At 30.9% G+C, this 17,749-nt stretch overlaps 1 protein-coding gene across 1 annotated transcript in view; it reads left to right on the forward strand.

Annotated features, from left to right (window-relative positions):
- Positions 1 to 256: 256 nt before the first annotated feature.
- Positions 257 to 17,749, forward strand: part of LOC106463984 (sec1 family domain-containing protein 2-like) — a 24,709-nt gene continuing 7,216 nt past the window's right edge. Inside the window, exons 1-13 of the mRNA XM_013924086.2 lie at positions 257 to 516; positions 3,244 to 3,428; positions 4,538 to 4,741; positions 6,098 to 6,238; positions 6,969 to 7,049; positions 8,501 to 8,632; positions 9,376 to 9,551; positions 10,659 to 10,764; positions 11,084 to 11,205; positions 12,136 to 12,333; positions 14,047 to 14,146; positions 15,010 to 15,076; positions 16,653 to 16,755. Of these exons, the coding sequence (XP_013779540.1) occupies positions 3,246 to 3,428; positions 4,538 to 4,741; positions 6,098 to 6,238; positions 6,969 to 7,049; positions 8,501 to 8,632; positions 9,376 to 9,551; positions 10,659 to 10,764; positions 11,084 to 11,205; positions 12,136 to 12,333; positions 14,047 to 14,146; positions 15,010 to 15,076; positions 16,653 to 16,755 (1,613 nt within the window). The 5' untranslated portion in view covers positions 257 to 516; positions 3,244 to 3,245. The remainder of the gene's footprint in view (positions 517 to 3,243; positions 3,429 to 4,537; positions 4,742 to 6,097; positions 6,239 to 6,968; positions 7,050 to 8,500; positions 8,633 to 9,375; positions 9,552 to 10,658; positions 10,765 to 11,083; positions 11,206 to 12,135; positions 12,334 to 14,046; positions 14,147 to 15,009; positions 15,077 to 16,652; positions 16,756 to 17,749) is intronic.

Below are 17,749 nucleotides of genomic sequence, written 5' to 3' on the forward strand. Positions count from 1 at the left end.
CTTTGTGCATACTTAAAAACAAACAAACAAAACTTTGGTACTTGCATTAAGTAAGAGTGCATGTGATTACTTTTATAGCATAGTAAATTTAATCTTCTTTTTTTTATGCCTGTCGTCGCAACAACAAGCCGTTTTAATCGTAAAAGTAAGCCATTCTCACTCATAAAACACAACCCTTTTTTTCTTTTCACTATTTACATTATCGACCACGTGGCAAAATACGTAATTGATGTTGCTTCAGTTACGACCTGGGAAAGCGTATTGAAGAAGTATTTACTCTAAGTATAATAATTGAGTGCAGTATTGTTCTCAGTCTTCTTTTGTTTTTAAACATAGTCCCTAGTTGTGTTTGAAGTTTCATTGAAATAACAATGTGTTTAGCTTAACCTTTAGACTTAGTTTAGGTTAACGAAAAAACCATACCCAGTATCTTAAATCTATTCTGGTCATATACTGATGTTATAAACTTTTCATCGCTACACTGTCTCTAGTCGTGAAGGCAGAAGCTCGAAAACGGTAGGATTTCAATACAAAAATGCGTATCACACATGTTTTTCTGTCTATCCATTATAACACAAAATTTACCCATAATATTACTATTAGTATTACTAGTATTAGGTTATAAACCTTTTAAATGAAATACTTCACCTTATATTGAAGTTATAATATTAATAATAATGAAGCCAGTTCATAGTTTTTGATGAATATTTATGAAATGCAATTTTAAATAACTTAAATATTAAGTCCTAAAATGGCTAAATTGTTCATTATCGCCTAACTACTGTAAATTGTGCTATTTCATAGTGAAAAACCAGTCCTTACCTTTAGTTTATATACTATTTTGTGTTTAGGCCTCTATGATCAGTCTTGCTCTTAGATTTAGAAGTTAGGGTAGATTATGAGATACTATCATTGTATTTTGTAACTTGTAAGGCTTTAGGCTTTATTAGGTTTAGGCTAAGAGTAAGAGTAGAAAACGAAAGAACTGCGCGATGAACAGAACTAGTGTTGGTATTTTTATTTACACTGTTAAATGAAATCATAATGGAACCCTATAATAAAATCCTTATAATTTCTTATCCTACGTTCTAAACAATAATCGTCATGTAGATCATCAATACTAAATGTATATATGGTGATAATATTATAAGACAACAAGTGACCACTTTTTCCTTCAACACTTCAACTTCAAGGCTGGCTGCCTCTGCACATCTACCCTTGACTGAGAAAAAGTAAAAACTTAAAACTACTGTTTAGTTTTAAAGAAATTATAAGTTCCTCCTTTAAACTCCTGTAATTTGTAAAATGTTAACAGAAACTCATTCCAGCTAGTCATCCTGTTGTCTTCAGAATGTAGCACAAAGATATCAGAGTCCATTGTCCTATTGTTTATCCAGATAATTTTGTAAACTCCCCTTTCTTTTCTCAAGAGAAAATAAGACTCTTAACCTATCCCCATAAGTCACTTCTTGGAATCATCATAGTAGCCTTTGACAGTATTCTTTCTTATTATAACGAGATCACAACTGTTCACAGTATTCCAAGTGAAGCCTAACTAATGTGTAGAGAGATAAACATCTCTTTAGCTCGATAACTTCTGATACATAGAAAGGAACTAAAAATTAACTTACTGATCTAATGAAGAGTATGTTTTTAGGAAAGTTGATGACAGAAGTGTGTGTGTGGATAAGCCAGGAAAATGATAAACTTTAACAGCAAACAAAAAGTAGGCTTAAAATCATATCAGCGTTGATATAGTGATACAATGTAATGGTAATTAATGGTCAATTCTTGCAGAAACCAAATTGGTAAAACAATATCGCACTTAAAAAATTAATTATGCATAACTTGGTTATTACAAATAAATATTTGTCACTTAGATCTATTAATTTTTTCCTACTTGTATGTTTTGGTAAAAAATTCTGTATTGAAATTGTTGACATGCAAGCCAAACAGTATTATTTCGTTACCACATTCTTTAAGGAATCGGCATGCTGTGCTCACAACCATTGCATGCTTATTACACTTGTTCTCTGAGGCACATGTTTTACTGACCTAATTGGGCTCATCAGTTTAATGATGTTGTTGACCACTTCTTATCCTGTCTACCACAGCATCGTTATTACCTAACTCAAAGCACTTTAACTGTCTCCAGTTCACTCTTGATAGTAGTACAGTTGTAATAACATCTTTAATGTTGTGCAGATGTGTTTAACGTACTTGAACAAGGAAGTACATTTTGCTAATATTATAATAGGTTGGCAAACAACGATTTATAAACATAAAGAAGAATTTTATTGACGGTGGAACATACTACATGTTTCAACAGAACTTTGGTCTGTCTTATTTGGGTATGATCATTACTTATAATTGTCCTAGCAACATCAGCTATATTTGGCAAGGTCTGTTCACTGTTCACACACACTTGACCTTTACCTATATCCTGTTACCTGCTGACACCATTTCCATCACATTTAATCCCTGTGTCTTTTGTTCTTGTAATGATATGTATACCTTGTATTGCCTAGTACCGATCATACCCAAAGAAGACAGGCCAATGTTCTGTCGAAACATGCAGCATGTTCCACCATCAATCAAATTTTTTCATATGCTTATAAATCATTGTTTATATTAATGTTTGGCCTGTTGTATATTGGTTAATAAAATGAAAAAATTAGTTTTGTTGAATTGTTTATTTTTAGTTATATTATTTGTAATTTTTATTTACTAATTAGGGTGCTTTAAGGATTTACAAAGTGCATTGGGTGATATGATTCTGTTGTTACAAGATATGTTTTAATGTTGTTATTTAACTGTTAGCTAGAGGGAGCTGTGTGCTTTAATTATAATGTTCAGACCTTAAGATTTAATGAGGTAGGCTTAGAACTTTAGAAAACTAAGGATGTAACATAAAGTGTTCTAGCACATTCGATTCTATATTATAAATACAAGATAGATAGTGATTTTGAAGATGGAGAGTAAATCAGTCATTGTGTTTGTTATCCTGTTTACTTTATACAAGTTGATTTGTTTTACATTACTTAACATCATTTGTAATGTAAGCCTACAGCAAAATTACAGTAGTACAAATGTTCAATTTGTAGAAATGCTAAAGGAGGAAATAAAGTCATATATTATCATTAGATGGACTGGATGTTGATAATTTAAAAGAAACCACAGCAAGAGAATTACACTATTGGCATCTTCCTTAAAAGTTAACAGTTTTTCTCATTTGTTATCCAGAAATGTCTGTTCAAACTAACCTTCCAAAAGTGCTCGACCATTGGTGGACAGAAGTATGTTATAAAGTAAGGAAATCGGTGGTGTATTTGGATAACCCTGCTGCTGAGTGTCTACACTGGCATGGTGGCCTGCTGCGTCTTTTAGATGCTGGAGCGATATGTGTGAAGGAGTTGTCTTCATTTGAGGTGAGCTCTTAGGTCTAAATAAATACTTTAAATTCCACTTGAAGGTGAAATTATTACGTTCTGAAATGTGAACAAATATTTACTGCTGAGCTGTAATTTTTGCTTAATAACAGGTCTATCACAGTTTGAGGTAATATATTTTGAACTGTACAGAAAACAACGTCATATAATATGTCATTTGATAGAGAAAAACTTTGGCTTTCCTTTATGGTTATATATAATTTGGTCTTAAATGTCAGAGAAAATCATTGGCAAATTTTGAAAGATAGGATGTGACAGGTGAGCACAGCAAGAGGGGTCTGATTTTCTAACTTATTTCTTTGTAACTAAATTAGATTGAAGGCTATGTAAATTATGCTTTGCCTGAATGATGAAAACATTATAATGAGTAAGTTACATTAAAGTTTATAGAGAAGAGGGAAGACATTGATAACAAACATCACAGTTCTCATACTAGGAGAGATCGAGAATATTTTAAAAATATGTCCTTATATAATTAAGAACTTAAAACATAAATAATACCAAACTTTGATTTATTATCTACATTCTGATGCCAAGTTTATTCATATACATTGACATTGAAGTAGTTTAATTAAATTTTGAATGTATCTCTCTGAAAAGTTGTGACATACACACTTTGACCTACCTGAGGTGAAAGGGTTAATCATGTGGTACTTGCATGTGGTTTTATTTTCATGCAATTTATTGTCATTGATGAAACCTGTTATTAGTTGATTGTGGACAGTTGTGTGAAAACTGTACATTGTTTAGTTTGTTATGGTACAAAGTTCAAAGCAAAGTACTTGTGCTTGCCTTGCATTTGGGGCATTTTGTGGTGCATATTCGGTATCTGGGGGATTAAATCTCATGCATCCCGACAAATTCTCATGTGTGTGGGACCCAGGAGTTTGGGTTAACTAGAATCTTGATTTATGAAAATATGTGAACATTGTACAATGTATGTTTCAATTATAAATTTGATTGTTTCACTGTGTTATAAGGTCCAGTTTATACACTGTTTAAGCCATTCAGATATCGTTAAGTTAAATCTTTAATATAACCTTTTAATTAAACAATGTAAACTTAATTGCTTTGAATATCTTGTATAGACAGGATCAGAAACTGAGAGAAAAGCTGTCTTTGTAGTCAGTGGGCCTCTGTATGGAGAATCACTTCAGGTTATTCAAGACATCCTGAAGTATAGCAGTTTTCAGTACAGTGTAGTTATTACCAGTTTCTCTCCCAGTCATCATGACAACAAACAGATTTACTACACTGTAGAAGACAGGTTGCTCGAGTGGATGGGTAACATGGTAAGTTTAAAAGCCGTAATTATGTATTGTCACAGAAATGGCAACCAATAAGAAATAAATATCACTTTTGAAACCATCCTGAATTTTTCAGTGTTTGATAACATCAAACTTTTCAGGATAGAAGTGTCATTATTCTTTCCATCAGCAAGATGTTGAGAATGTATCCATCTGTGAATGTTACTATCGGTAATTTTCATCAGAATCCCATGTTTGTGTCCGCTAAAGATTCTGCGTTGCAAGCTGTAATTGTTGCTGTTCTTGATGTAACTGTATGTACCATCAAAAACATTGACTTTTGACAAATAACTTTTATGCAACTGACCTTATGCAGTTAGTAATGAGTCCTATATGCTTGAATCAGTGCAACTCTCCTAATTTAAATATACTATTTCCTTACAAAATGGATTTTTAATGCCTTTATTTTATAACCATAATAGAGTAATTAAGAGGAATGAGAGAGAGAAAAAGGTGGAGTTTATTGTGAATTTTACCACTAATATTAGGCCTGTTGGTTTCAATGCTATGCTAGCTTTCGGTATTTAAAAGCATGATATAAAGTGTTTTGTACTGCATGGAAAATAGCATTTTTTATGTACTTTTATATGCCATCATGTCTAGCTCAGGTAACAATTTCTGGTATTGAAGAAAAGACCTCCTCTGTATTGATATGTGACAAACAACAACAAAAAAGTATTTAAAATGCTATTTTTACTTGCCTCTGAGATTTGCAATGGACTGATTAAGAGGAATGATGGGAAAAATGATATCTGCCATCCAGTGTGATTTTTTTCACTAATATTAGGCCTATTGGTTTCATTCCTTAAGTAGTTTTAGCATTAAAAAGCATAAGATTGTAACATTATGACAGCTAGTGTCTTCATTCTTGGAATATTCCTTGCAGTTATCAATTCCATTCTCTACAGAAGGTTTGTCCGAATGTACCTACTGTGTTAAAGTAGAACTGTGGATCTTGTTTTCACCAGTGAGGTTTGTAAAACATGTCTTGCTGCTCGTGTTTATGACATAAAGTTAAGACTACCTACAATTGTTCAAACCATATTTTATTGGTTTGTAAGGTGATGGGCTACTTTAGGTCCTTAATGACACCCAGTCACCTTCAGTGGCTCAACAGTAAATCTGAAGGCTTATAATGGCCACAAAATCTGGTTTTGATACTTGTGGTAGGCACCGCAGTTAGCCTATTATGTAGCTTTGTGCTTAAAAACAAACAAACAAAAGGAAATTCTGACATTTATTTAAAATTCACTTGTCTGTTTTGTAGCAATGGAATTTTGATTTCTTTGAGTCATATCCTACAAATCAAGATGTGTTGCATGTTTTTTTTTGTTCTTTCAGAATTATACTGCCGAAGTTATACACATTCCCATATTTGCTGCAAGTATTTGTGATACTTTATTTTTGATGCCAGGGTTTTCAAAAATGTTTCCATTACTGGGTAACATTGGCACAAAACAATCGCACCAAACTACAGTGAAAGTAAGTTGAAAAAGTAAATCACTCTTACTGTCGTGAAATATGTTCTTACGTTTTGGACTTAGGACTTTTTTATAAGTAAAACAATACATATATATATAAATATATTGAAGGTTTATAATTTTAATCATAATATTTATTTCCAAATCTTAGAGTTATTACAATGTCATATATATATAAACTAGAAATGTTCAGAAACTTTGGGACTTTAAGACAGTATTTGTCTTTTTTCATTGTTACTCTTTTTTTATTATTAGGGATTCAGAAGCAGTTTTATAACAGTTACTATCTTAATTTTTCCCACAGTATTTGTGTGCCTATTTAAGGAGTTTTTATGAGCTGTACTTCTGTTTATTTATTGTACAACATGATATTATGAAAGCACTTTTTGACAAAGCGTATTTAATAACTGAGGATTTAATGCTGTGATTGCTTCCGTGCTATTTGAATGTGGTCTTCAGAAAATATTACATTCTATTGAAAGGTGATTAAGATTCTAGCTAAAATATGTTTGTAACTATATATGATTTTATGTGTAACATTGAATTATACATGGGTGAGAATTGTTTTTTAGTCTTTTGCCCATAACAAATGAATTCTGAAATAAACCATAACTTAAGAAAAGGGGCTTCTGGTAAAGCATTCATTAAAACAGGGAACTACATATAAAACATATGTACATCAACAATAGTTTGATATATAAATAGTTTTATAATTAATCTTAATGTTTCAGTATGGTGAAGAACAACAGCATGTGACTTCGATGGATAATTCAGTGAGCGGGTTATCATTTGAATACCAACTTAATATGAAGGTAGGTTAATGGTGTTTATGAATAGAGATGTAACAGGGAGCAATTCGGCCAGATGCTAGACTTCAGAAAAGCAGCCAAGTGCTTTAGCCAAATAACCAAATAGTTGATATACCAAAGCAGCTCTCCTCTAATTATTGCCCCTCCCCCAATTGCAGAGATAAATAGTCAGTACTGGTAACTTATAAATGTCACGTAGGCCATGATTTTCCTGCCTTTTTTTTGTTGTAGCAGCAAACTGGAAAGCCACTTTGGTCAACATTTATATTACATCATGCCAAATATCAATGATTTGACTTGACCCTTCATCTGTGTTTAATACTTCTTTTTGTTTTTTTAAATTTTATTATTTCTGGTGATTCTCTGACATTTAAAGCTGCAATATTACATTGCTCTTGTATTTTTAAAATTATTTAAATACAAAAGCAAGTAATATCACGTAGCAAGAGAAAATATGTATAAACTAGTGTGTCTTGCAGATAACTCCTGAAGACAATGTAGAGGATGTCGAAACATTGTACAGGTAAGGAAGCCATTGATGGCTTCAATAAAGTTTTTAAAATTGTGTAAATATGAAACATTGATTTTAATTATTTATTACATTTTAGGCAATACACAAGTGCCGATCATTCATATTTAGTGAAAGGGAGCTCAACAAAGAAAGCATTGATACTTGTAACTTACAATCTAACTGTGGTTGAAGATGGTAGAAGTAACCTAGAACTCTTTGGTATTAACACCAATATCTGTTAAACATAAGCTACTTGACTCTTTCTGGTATTACTGCTGTGTAATGTCTGCAGGTATCTATGATATTACTGATATTGGTTGAACAGATCATGACAGAAGAGTTGAAGTGTACAGTGAAATTAATGTTTATTTATCTCCACTTTTTTTAAATTCCAACCCAATCTGTAATTATGGTTAAGATTGAACAAAGACACATTTCCAATACTATCTCAGTCAGCACAAAGGTTCCTCTAGACCTCAGCCAGCAGTGTGTGTATAGTAAATACCTAATTTCGAAATACAGCAACACGTATGAGGCAAAGAGAAACGAACTACTTCTACAAAATGCAGAGTAGCTGGTGTTCTCATATCACAACTTTAAACTTTGTAACTAAATACAGATATCTAAGTGAGAAGTCGTAATGAGAAAGTGATCATTGCAGTGTGTCTTCGATAAACAAATGACAAGCTTAATGTGATATATGTATATATATATATTTTTTTTTATTTTGTGGAATTTATCTGCATTCTAAGGCAGCACTTGAAATTATTTTATAGTGTCTAGAATTATTTTAAAACAATTTTTTTCAGTTTTTTATTCATAAAACTATATTATAAAGTTATTCAAATGTTTACTGCTGTGTTTATTTTTCACAAATACATTATATATACATAAATATAAACATTTTACTGGTACACCTGTATATTATCTTTTTTTTCCCCAGGGTTTGGTTGGGTGTTTAAACAGTTTATTCGAACTACTGCATCTCAAGGAAGATATTTTTGCTCTAGGAATGCTGAGTCGGCTAATTGGAACAGATTTGGAACATTCACCTATAGCTAAACAAAGAAGAAAGGTAAATTCTTATGTTACTTGTAATGAAGCAGAATGATTACATCTGTTACTCTCTCCCCTATAGTTTCTAGAAGGAGGTGGCGTGATACTAGTCATGTGACCTCGCTGACGCAATAATATATTTCATGAAAGAAAGACCCTACAAACCACATATGATTGAATTTGGTGTAAAAACTTTATAAAAGTATGTTCTATGGCTCCCTGGTAATAAAGTGGGTGTAACAAGTATGCATCCATGGAGCAAGGGGATAAGATTTATAATTGCTTCTTTTGTCTTACAAATACTGTACTTAAACTTTATAAAAGTATGTTCTATGGCTCCCTGGTAATAAAGTGGGTGTAACAAGTATGCATCCATGGAGCAAGGGGATAAGATTTATAATTGCTTCTTTTGTCTTACAAATACTGTACTTAAACTTTATTAAACTTATAAAGAATAAAGATGTGTTTTTGTTCTTCATTAAAGAGTTCTATTAAACATCTACAGAATTTATACTGTATACTATTTATCACTGTTGTTTAACTTGATATTTAGCTGTTATTGTACAAAGGATATTTGATTTGGAAAGTAAGGAAAATTTGCGTGAAACTAACTTATTTCATAGCTACGTAAACACATGAAATTAGGGGAACAGAAAAAACATCTACATTTAAATGACGAGGGTAAACGGGATTGCGTTTATATGTTAGTTTGATTAAAGTCCTTTTTTGGGGTAATGAGAACAAACTCATTGTGTTTAACAGTCAGCTACTACTAGAGCTTCTCTTCTTCTTGTGGACCGTACCCTTGATCTAGCCGGACCACTGAGTCACGAGACTGATTCTTTGTTTGACCGTATTGTTCGAGTGTTACCCCAGTTACCAGGTCATACTTGTGACGTAGCTGTAGACATGTGTTCCCTCTCTTCATGTTTATTCAAGTAATTTAAAACCATCTTTTTCCTTCTGGAAGATTTTGCTTTTTTTGTTAATAAAATTAATTCTACCTTTTAATGGGTTCGAAAAGATTCTTTAATAGAATTTGATTACTCTTTGAAAAAGAAAAGAAAACTTCTTTGTTCCTCCTTTTTTATGTATTATTGTACAATTTTCATTAAAATATAATCATTTTTACTAGACTTGGGTCAGATTTTAACAGATCAATGAGGTGAATAATTAAAAAAAGCACCTGATATACAAGCCTCTGTGAAACTAACCTTAAGAAAATTTGTTTTATAGACAGATGGTAAAGAATTGTTTCATGCTACTCGTTTTGAAATGATATTTTGTTGTTTTTGTGTATCTTTTTTATTTCCTAGCATTTGTTTATTTTTTTACCAACTAATGAAATTTCAAATAGTGTGTAGAATTATTGATTGAATTTTTTTATTCTAATTTTTAACATTTAGAAGAAATTGTGAATTAAAATAATGTATTAAGATCTTGTATTTTCAGTTCCTGATAATATGATGTGGTGTGCTAATGTAGAAACACTGAATTAAAGCTTTTTATTATTATCATCATTTGACATAGCTTGCACAATACATTTTAGAATTGATAATGTCTTTAGATATAGATTAAAATATCTTCTGTTCCTTGTACCAAAAAAATAAATTTATACAGTCTTACTATAGGTTGTAATAGGAAGCTGTAACTTACGCTACTTACAGTATTATTTTAAAACATATTAAAGAAATAATAAAACTTTGGAAATGTTTGTAAGATAGTGAATTAACACTGATTTCAAAAGTTAAAAATTTGAATAGCAAACATAAATAAGCCTTACAAGTTAAATTGAGGTCTACAGTGTTCCTGTATTGTTGGAATTTTTTTTTTTCAGATAGCAATTGACTGTTTATAAAGATTTAATTGAAAAAATGTTTTAGTTTTATCCATGTCAACCCTATTGTATGTTATTTTTTCAGTTTGTTAAAGAGCTTATGTTAAAGTTAAAAAAAAAAAAATAGATGAGTTATTTTAAAATTTATTAACTCCTTGACATATGGCCTGTTGTATTTGATTGTAAACAGTCTGAATTTTGTTCTAAGCGATACAGTATATGAACGACCTGTAGTTGCACCTGGCTGTTTGGCTAACAAGTCCTCCGATATAGCTTCAACAATGCTGAATAAACTTGTCACCACTAAACAAAAGGTAAACTTGATTTTTAGACTTAATAATAGTAATTATTGGTAAGGGAATGTTTACAGGTTACACGATACCTAGCAGAATAATTCCCTGTATAATATTTTAATAATAACACATAAGGTCAAAGACTGATACCATCTTTGCCATCATGCTTGTAGTTAATCCACCTGCGAGTAATTAAACTAGCCTTGTATAAGAAATGATATATTGTCAGTGGGCACGATGTCAATTTGTAACTTCTTTTCCTGCAAAATTGGTTGTATGTTTTCAGTAAAAAGGTTAATTCTTTTATAAGCACATGTACACCAGTTTGTTAAACTTACAGGAGTGCTTGATGGAGATGAATCACTGTATAGTCCAAGTGGCAACCAGAGAAGGTCTTCCTATTGATTTATCTGAAGAAAAATTAACAATTGATCAACTGAATGACACTGTCTGTGCTTTCAGGTTAGTGAAGAATTCAGATAAAATTCTGTAAAAGAAAAGAAACGTGACCAAATAAATCATACTGTAGGTACAATCAAATTGGATTCTGTACAGAGTAATTTTGGTGTTACTATAGTGTGCGGTCTACACAGATACTTTCATCATCACTGTTTTAACTTTTGTTTATTTGCAGTTGGCACCAATTGTTATAAATAATGCTTTCAAACTAATAAAGTACAAAATACCATTACATACTGTTTTTGGGGGCAAATATAATTGGAATGAAATCAGTTCCCACAATCAAAACTAACACAATTATAACCTAAATTTAAGGTTCTCTTTTTGAACACACAACTTATTCAATTATTATTATTTACTGAACAAAAACGTGGATAGATAATAATTACTTAGCAAGAAATTTTGTTTTAGTGAATCATTAAAACAGTGATGATGATGATAGTATCTGTGTAGACCACACGGTATACATTTGTGTAAATATCTTTGTAGACTGCACGCTATAGTAACACCGTAATTTTGTTTCCGATATGTCCCCAGTTGTATATTATAAGTACTTAACATAGATGAACTAAAACAATCCAAACATCTTTAATGTTGATATCTGTTAAAAAAGCTTCTGGCTGCTTAATTTCAGGTAAAATGTATCCATAATGTCTGAATTTCTTAAGAAAGGAAATAACACAGACTTCTGTGTGTTTACTTTTTGTGCGGTTAAATTTTGTGCTTTGTTTATTTGATAAACTTAGTTGAATAACATAAATATCCAGATGAAGCTTAAGACGTTTACTGTAAGTATGAAAATAAGACTAAATTACCTTCTTGATATACTCGTATAAAATATAAGAAAAAAAAGACAGACTAAATCTTGAGAGAAGTACAAATCTATAATTTGTTTTTACAGGATCACAAATGATTTTGAATTTGTTGATTTAGGAATCATCCAGATGCAGTGATAACACATGCAGAGATTTTACAGCAAGCTCTAGCTGTAATACAAGCTTCAAGTCACACTAAGAATTCACAGATGGAAGAATTATTGAGCACAGAAAAACTTCTTGTCCAGAACACTACAATTTCGGGAGAAGGACCAACATCGAACCTTCTTCGGCTTATAGAAAAGAGAAGAGAAAAGTAAGCATACATTTTCTCTCTCACCTTTCTTTTTTTCAGGAATTATTTCACTGTTAGTTTACGTTTATATCAAGCAAGTGAAATAACATTTGGTAATTACATTCAATTGTTAACAAAAGGCAATGTTTTTAATGGATTTACTTACTAGTTGGTGAGTAAAAAGTGTAAATTGAACAAAGTGCTGTCTTGAGCAGTTAATCTATTAAAACATCAAAAAATTTTGTGCTTCTAGATATGTTGTTTTAATCCTACATTTTCTATATTATCTCTTTCGGTGTTGTATTAATTATGGTAGTTTGGTGCTAGCCAACTTGAGCTATTTGCTTCTGAATTCACCTGTTTTTGTAAATAAAAATAACCTTAAATGTTGCTATGTTATTACCTTTTCTTACATTTGGAATTATTTGAATTCATGTTGATGCCTTTATTAGACAGGAAAGAACATGACTCACTAAAATTTGGGTGTTTTTTTTTTCTGCCTGTGCCAGAAATTAAAACTTTGAAACCTTGATAATTATTGTTTTTTAACTTAGTTTGAAACTGTTGATGGAGATGCTACTAAATATTTCATATAACCAGTGTACAAATAAGATATTAAACAGTGTTTGTATACTAAATGAACTTTTCATCCATCAGATAAAACATAAAAGATATATTAAACAGTGTACAAGCAACAATATAAAGGATATATTAAACAGTATATAAGCTACAGTATGTGGTTGGCAATAATTGATTCTGTAACCAAGTCTTATAGGAACAACAACAACAGAAGTAGATTCAGAACCTTACCTGCAAACAATTGAAGGCAAAAAAAAGTATAGAAAAAAACTCAGTATGTCAGTGTACAAAAACACACCTAAAAAAAAAAGTCAAAACCAAGAAAAACTTGCTTGTAGGTGAAAACAGAACTAAAAGAAAAACACTGAGATAGAAACAACTAGGTTTTCTGTAAACTAGGACTGTTTTTTTTAGCCACGACATAGCAGCTCATAGAATGGCTAAGTTTTTTTTCAAGTATAAACTTTTAGCTCATAGTTCCATCTCTTGACCAATTTGAGATCTAATTACACCCACAGCTATTGAGTATTCCCTCTTGTTTTTGTTTACTTTCCTTGCTTTGGTTTGTTTGTTTTAGTTTTTTTTGTTCTTTTTTTTTAGTTTTTGAGTTTTATATATGTATTCAAAGTGCTTTAAAACCTTTCTGGCTAATCCTTTTTTTTTTTTGTCATGTCTCCACCCTCAAAGGAAACAAAGGAATATTGACCAATTTGAGATCTAATTACACCCACAGCTATTGAGTATTCCCTCTTGTTTTTGTTTACTTTCCTTGCTTTGGTTTGTTTGTTTTAGTTTTTTTGTTCTTTTTTTTAGTTTTTGAGTTTTATATATGTATTCAAAGTGCTTTAAAACCTTTCTGGCTAATCCTTTTTTTTGTCCTGTCTCCACCCACCAGTAATTGTTTGTTGAGGTTTAGTTTTGCCTATGACAGAACAATTTCATGTAGGAGTGTAAAATGTAAAAATTACATGCCTAAAGGAAATTGGCATCTGAAAGTAAGGGTTTAGGCTACATTGTTTGTGTTGTTGATTTAGTTATTAAAATGAAAGGAAATTGGCATCTGAAAGTAAGGGTTTAGGCTACATTGTTTGTGTTGTTGATTTAGTTATTAAAATGAAAGGAAATTGACCATCTCAATAAACATTGCACTCGTAGATCTTTGACGTTAGGAGATGTTGTTGTTTTGATGGCCCAGTTGTTTGCCCTGTGTGGGGAAGATGTTGTGGGAGATGGTGAACAAGAAACTAAGCTGCAGGTAAGTCTTCGGTGTTTCTGGAATAGTGTATACTAAGTTTCTTAATAGATGTAATGGAATTGACCTGTGATAACTTAATGAGTAAAACAATACAACAATTTGAGTGTAATTAATATTTTAATGAATTATTTTAAGCATTTTATAGCAAAGTTATTGAATATTTGAGGGTAGAAATGTACAGTATTACTTTGAATGTTAACATAAACTGAAAACAATAAATTAATAAAAGAAAATTCAGGTTATTCCAGGAATTTCAAGTTACAAACATGTAGTCCATGATGCACTATGCTTGGCTATCAGTTCCTGTCTTTTTGTTTGTTTGTATGTTTTAGTTATTAATTCCTGAATAATCTTGAATGGCACGTGACTTTGAAATGTGCATGCGTGATCTAGTAGGTTAGTGCAAAGCTTCAAGTTGGGCAACCTCTCAGAGGCCCTGGGTTTGTAAAATTTGTATAGATAGCATTTCATTTGTTTGAAGTTGGCCCAAAACACTAAAAGCTGTAAAATGTCTCTTCATCTGCCAAATAAAACATTTTACTCTTTTTAGATTTTATAGTTTGCCTAATTACAAAATATTACAGGTGTTTATTATTTTGTAACAAATATATTGAGAAACATGTATGTGCATTGATCGAAAAAGATAGGCTTAACTTATATTGACAAAATATGAATGCACATGTTTAGATAGATATTGGTTATTTTTATACATCTAATTTATTATCTTTGTGTCCAGAAATTGTTAATTGCACTAATTATACAAGTTTGAATTTGTGAAGACGTTATTATCCTGTATATTCGTGGAGTAAAAAATACAAAATACAGGTTATGGAAAATTTAATCTAAATATACATATTTTGTAGGCAGCATTCGTGGAAGCAATATTTCATGATGCCGAAGGGGAATTACCAGAGTTTCTCAGAGAACTAGGTATGTAAATATTGACTGATGAAAAAATATAAAAAAGTTGAAAGAAGAAAAAAAAAAGATGCAAATTTGTATTTGAAAAACATATTTATCTATGGATTTTACTTAAAAGTGTCTGATCTCTGGAAGAATAAGAAAAATGTATATATATAAAGTTATGTTATTTTTGTACTTCCGTGTGGATGGTTGTAGTTAGAAAGTGACAAGTTGCTAGTTGGTTAAAGAATTTTATCATTTGTAATATATACCTAGATTACGAAGAAAATATTCCAGATGTAAAATTATATACATAGATACATAATGTAATTATGTATATGACAGTACCTATAGCAATAACCAGGCTGACCTCGTGGTTAACGTTCGTGGCTGCAGATGAGAAGCCTCAAGGTTCAAGCTAAAATATGTTGCCGTAGAAACATTATAACTGTCATCGCCATTCATTCTCATTAGTTTGTTATCATTAACCATCAAAGAGAAGGATGCTGTTGACCAGTTGTCCCCTTTCTAATCAATAGTTTGAAATTAGGGAGAGTAATGAACTTTGAAGATCTCTGACCTGACTATTTAGCTCATGTGTCATACAAGGTGCAGTCGTTAAAATTCATTGGTGTTTGTGTATTGTTCAATGTTAAAAAAAATTCAATTTTTTATAAAACAACAATTAATTTATGCATGATTCTAAAAGTGAGACTGTTTCCAGTCTCAAAATTACAGTAAAATGCAAATAATTTACTGTACAGGGTAAAAAAATAAAATAAAAACTGATAAGACTGGAAATAGTCTCATCAAGATTTTATTTTATTTTTTACACTGTACAGTAAATTATTTGCATTTTACTGTAATTTTGAGACTAGAAACAGTCTCATTTTTAGAATCGTGTATAAAATAATAATTGTTTTATAAAAAATTAAGTTTTTAACAATGTGCAGTCACTTTGAAAATAAAGATCCTTAGCTTTTTTTGTGCACATTAAGATCTATGTAATAGAACCAATATCAGAAAACCTAATTATTAATATATAACCTATCAAATGACCACATTACTGCCAGGGTAAGGAAACAAATTCAATTTATTAATTCAGAAACAAATTTTACAAATCTCGAAAAGTAATAAGTAGTGCCTGCCCAGGACTTTGTAACTGATAATCTCAAATAATAATGAATTAGGAAAACTTAATCTGTAAATTTTTATAAAGAAGAGTATTAATCACATCTGAAAAAATATTACAAACAACAACAATCAAGCTAGTATTTGTAATAATCTGTATCTTTTAATAAACAACTAATATATCTTACATATCTAGTCTCATTCCTCTCGCCCGTCTCTCTTAACTTCTGACTCATTTATTTTACAGTGGAAGACAGGCAAGCAATCATTTAAGGCAAATAAAAGTACAGCTTAACCAAACAATAGGAGAAACAAAATTAACACTGAAAATAGAATAGGAGTTGCTGAATCATAAAAAAAAAAACTATGAGTGCAGAAACACTTGTTTAGATTTAATCTTTCTCTTATATATTTCCAAAACCTTTGTTGCATCTGACACAATGTATACATAAAATGTTTATTTTCATGCAAGTTGGTGAGACAGTCCAGGAGACCAGTGTAATCTCCGCTGTAAATATTATGTTTGAGAAACTTCACCTAATTGGAAGGGCAAGACAAGATTTAAAGAAATACAGGTGGGTGTCTTGGATCAGATTTAATGGAAGTGTAGCTGACTGCAGTATCTTTACAATAAACAGATGAATAGTTTACAGCAAGTAAAATTTAGTATTTATATTTCACAGTTTAAATTATAGACATTCCAAAACTTCACAGAAATATTAAAAACACTAGCAGAAATACCTGCTCGGAGGGCAGGTATAACTGCTAGAGCCTTTGGCCTTTTCTGGAATTGTCTGACAGTTCTACAACAATGTACTCATACTTGACATTCAGTAATGTTCACCATCCATGAGAAAAAGGATTTTATTGAAATTTTAGTTTAAAAATGAGCTATCATTACAGCATTACATCACAGAGTAGATTTTATTGAAGTATTTCTTTGTAGACACTTATCAACGAAAGTGCCTTGCTTTTCTGTTGCAACACTCATGAAATTTTCACTAAAGAAAAACTAATAATTTTTTAAAGTTTGTTTTATATTTTAAACTTACTCCTTTTTGTTTGTAATTTTTATTGGTTAAATCTGAAACACATCATTTTTGTGAAATTTCAATTGTTTTATTTATTGCTCAGCTATAAAAATGCTGCCTAGTTATAAAAAATATTACCCAGTTATGATTGGTGATGATCGGTGCAGTAGTTTCCGAGATCCGCATTGTGGACATATACATCCCAAGATCCATTATAATAAAATTTGTTCTAGTTTTAAAATTAGTTTTCTTTTTTTATATCACTGGTCTGTTTGCTACAGAAGTTTAGACATATATTTTATTTACATGGCCCAACAGACTATAGCAAATAAATTAATTTGAAAATATATTAAATTTTAAGCTCCTCCATTCTGTAATAACTTATATAATTAGATTTTTTTTATATAGAAACACTGTGAATTAAATATTTATTTAGTGATTTCATTTACTCGTACGTATTACATTTTAGTAAATGATATATGAGGCTAACTGTTTAAGAAATTTTGGGAGCAAATGTTTCTATTTTGACGAAAATATT

Source organism: Limulus polyphemus, unplaced genomic scaffold (genome assembly GCF_000517525.1).
Source record: "Limulus polyphemus unplaced genomic scaffold, Limulus_polyphemus-2.1.2 Scaffold1534, whole genome shotgun sequence".
Taxonomy (NCBI): Eukaryota; Metazoa; Arthropoda; class Merostomata; order Xiphosura; family Limulidae; genus Limulus; species Limulus polyphemus.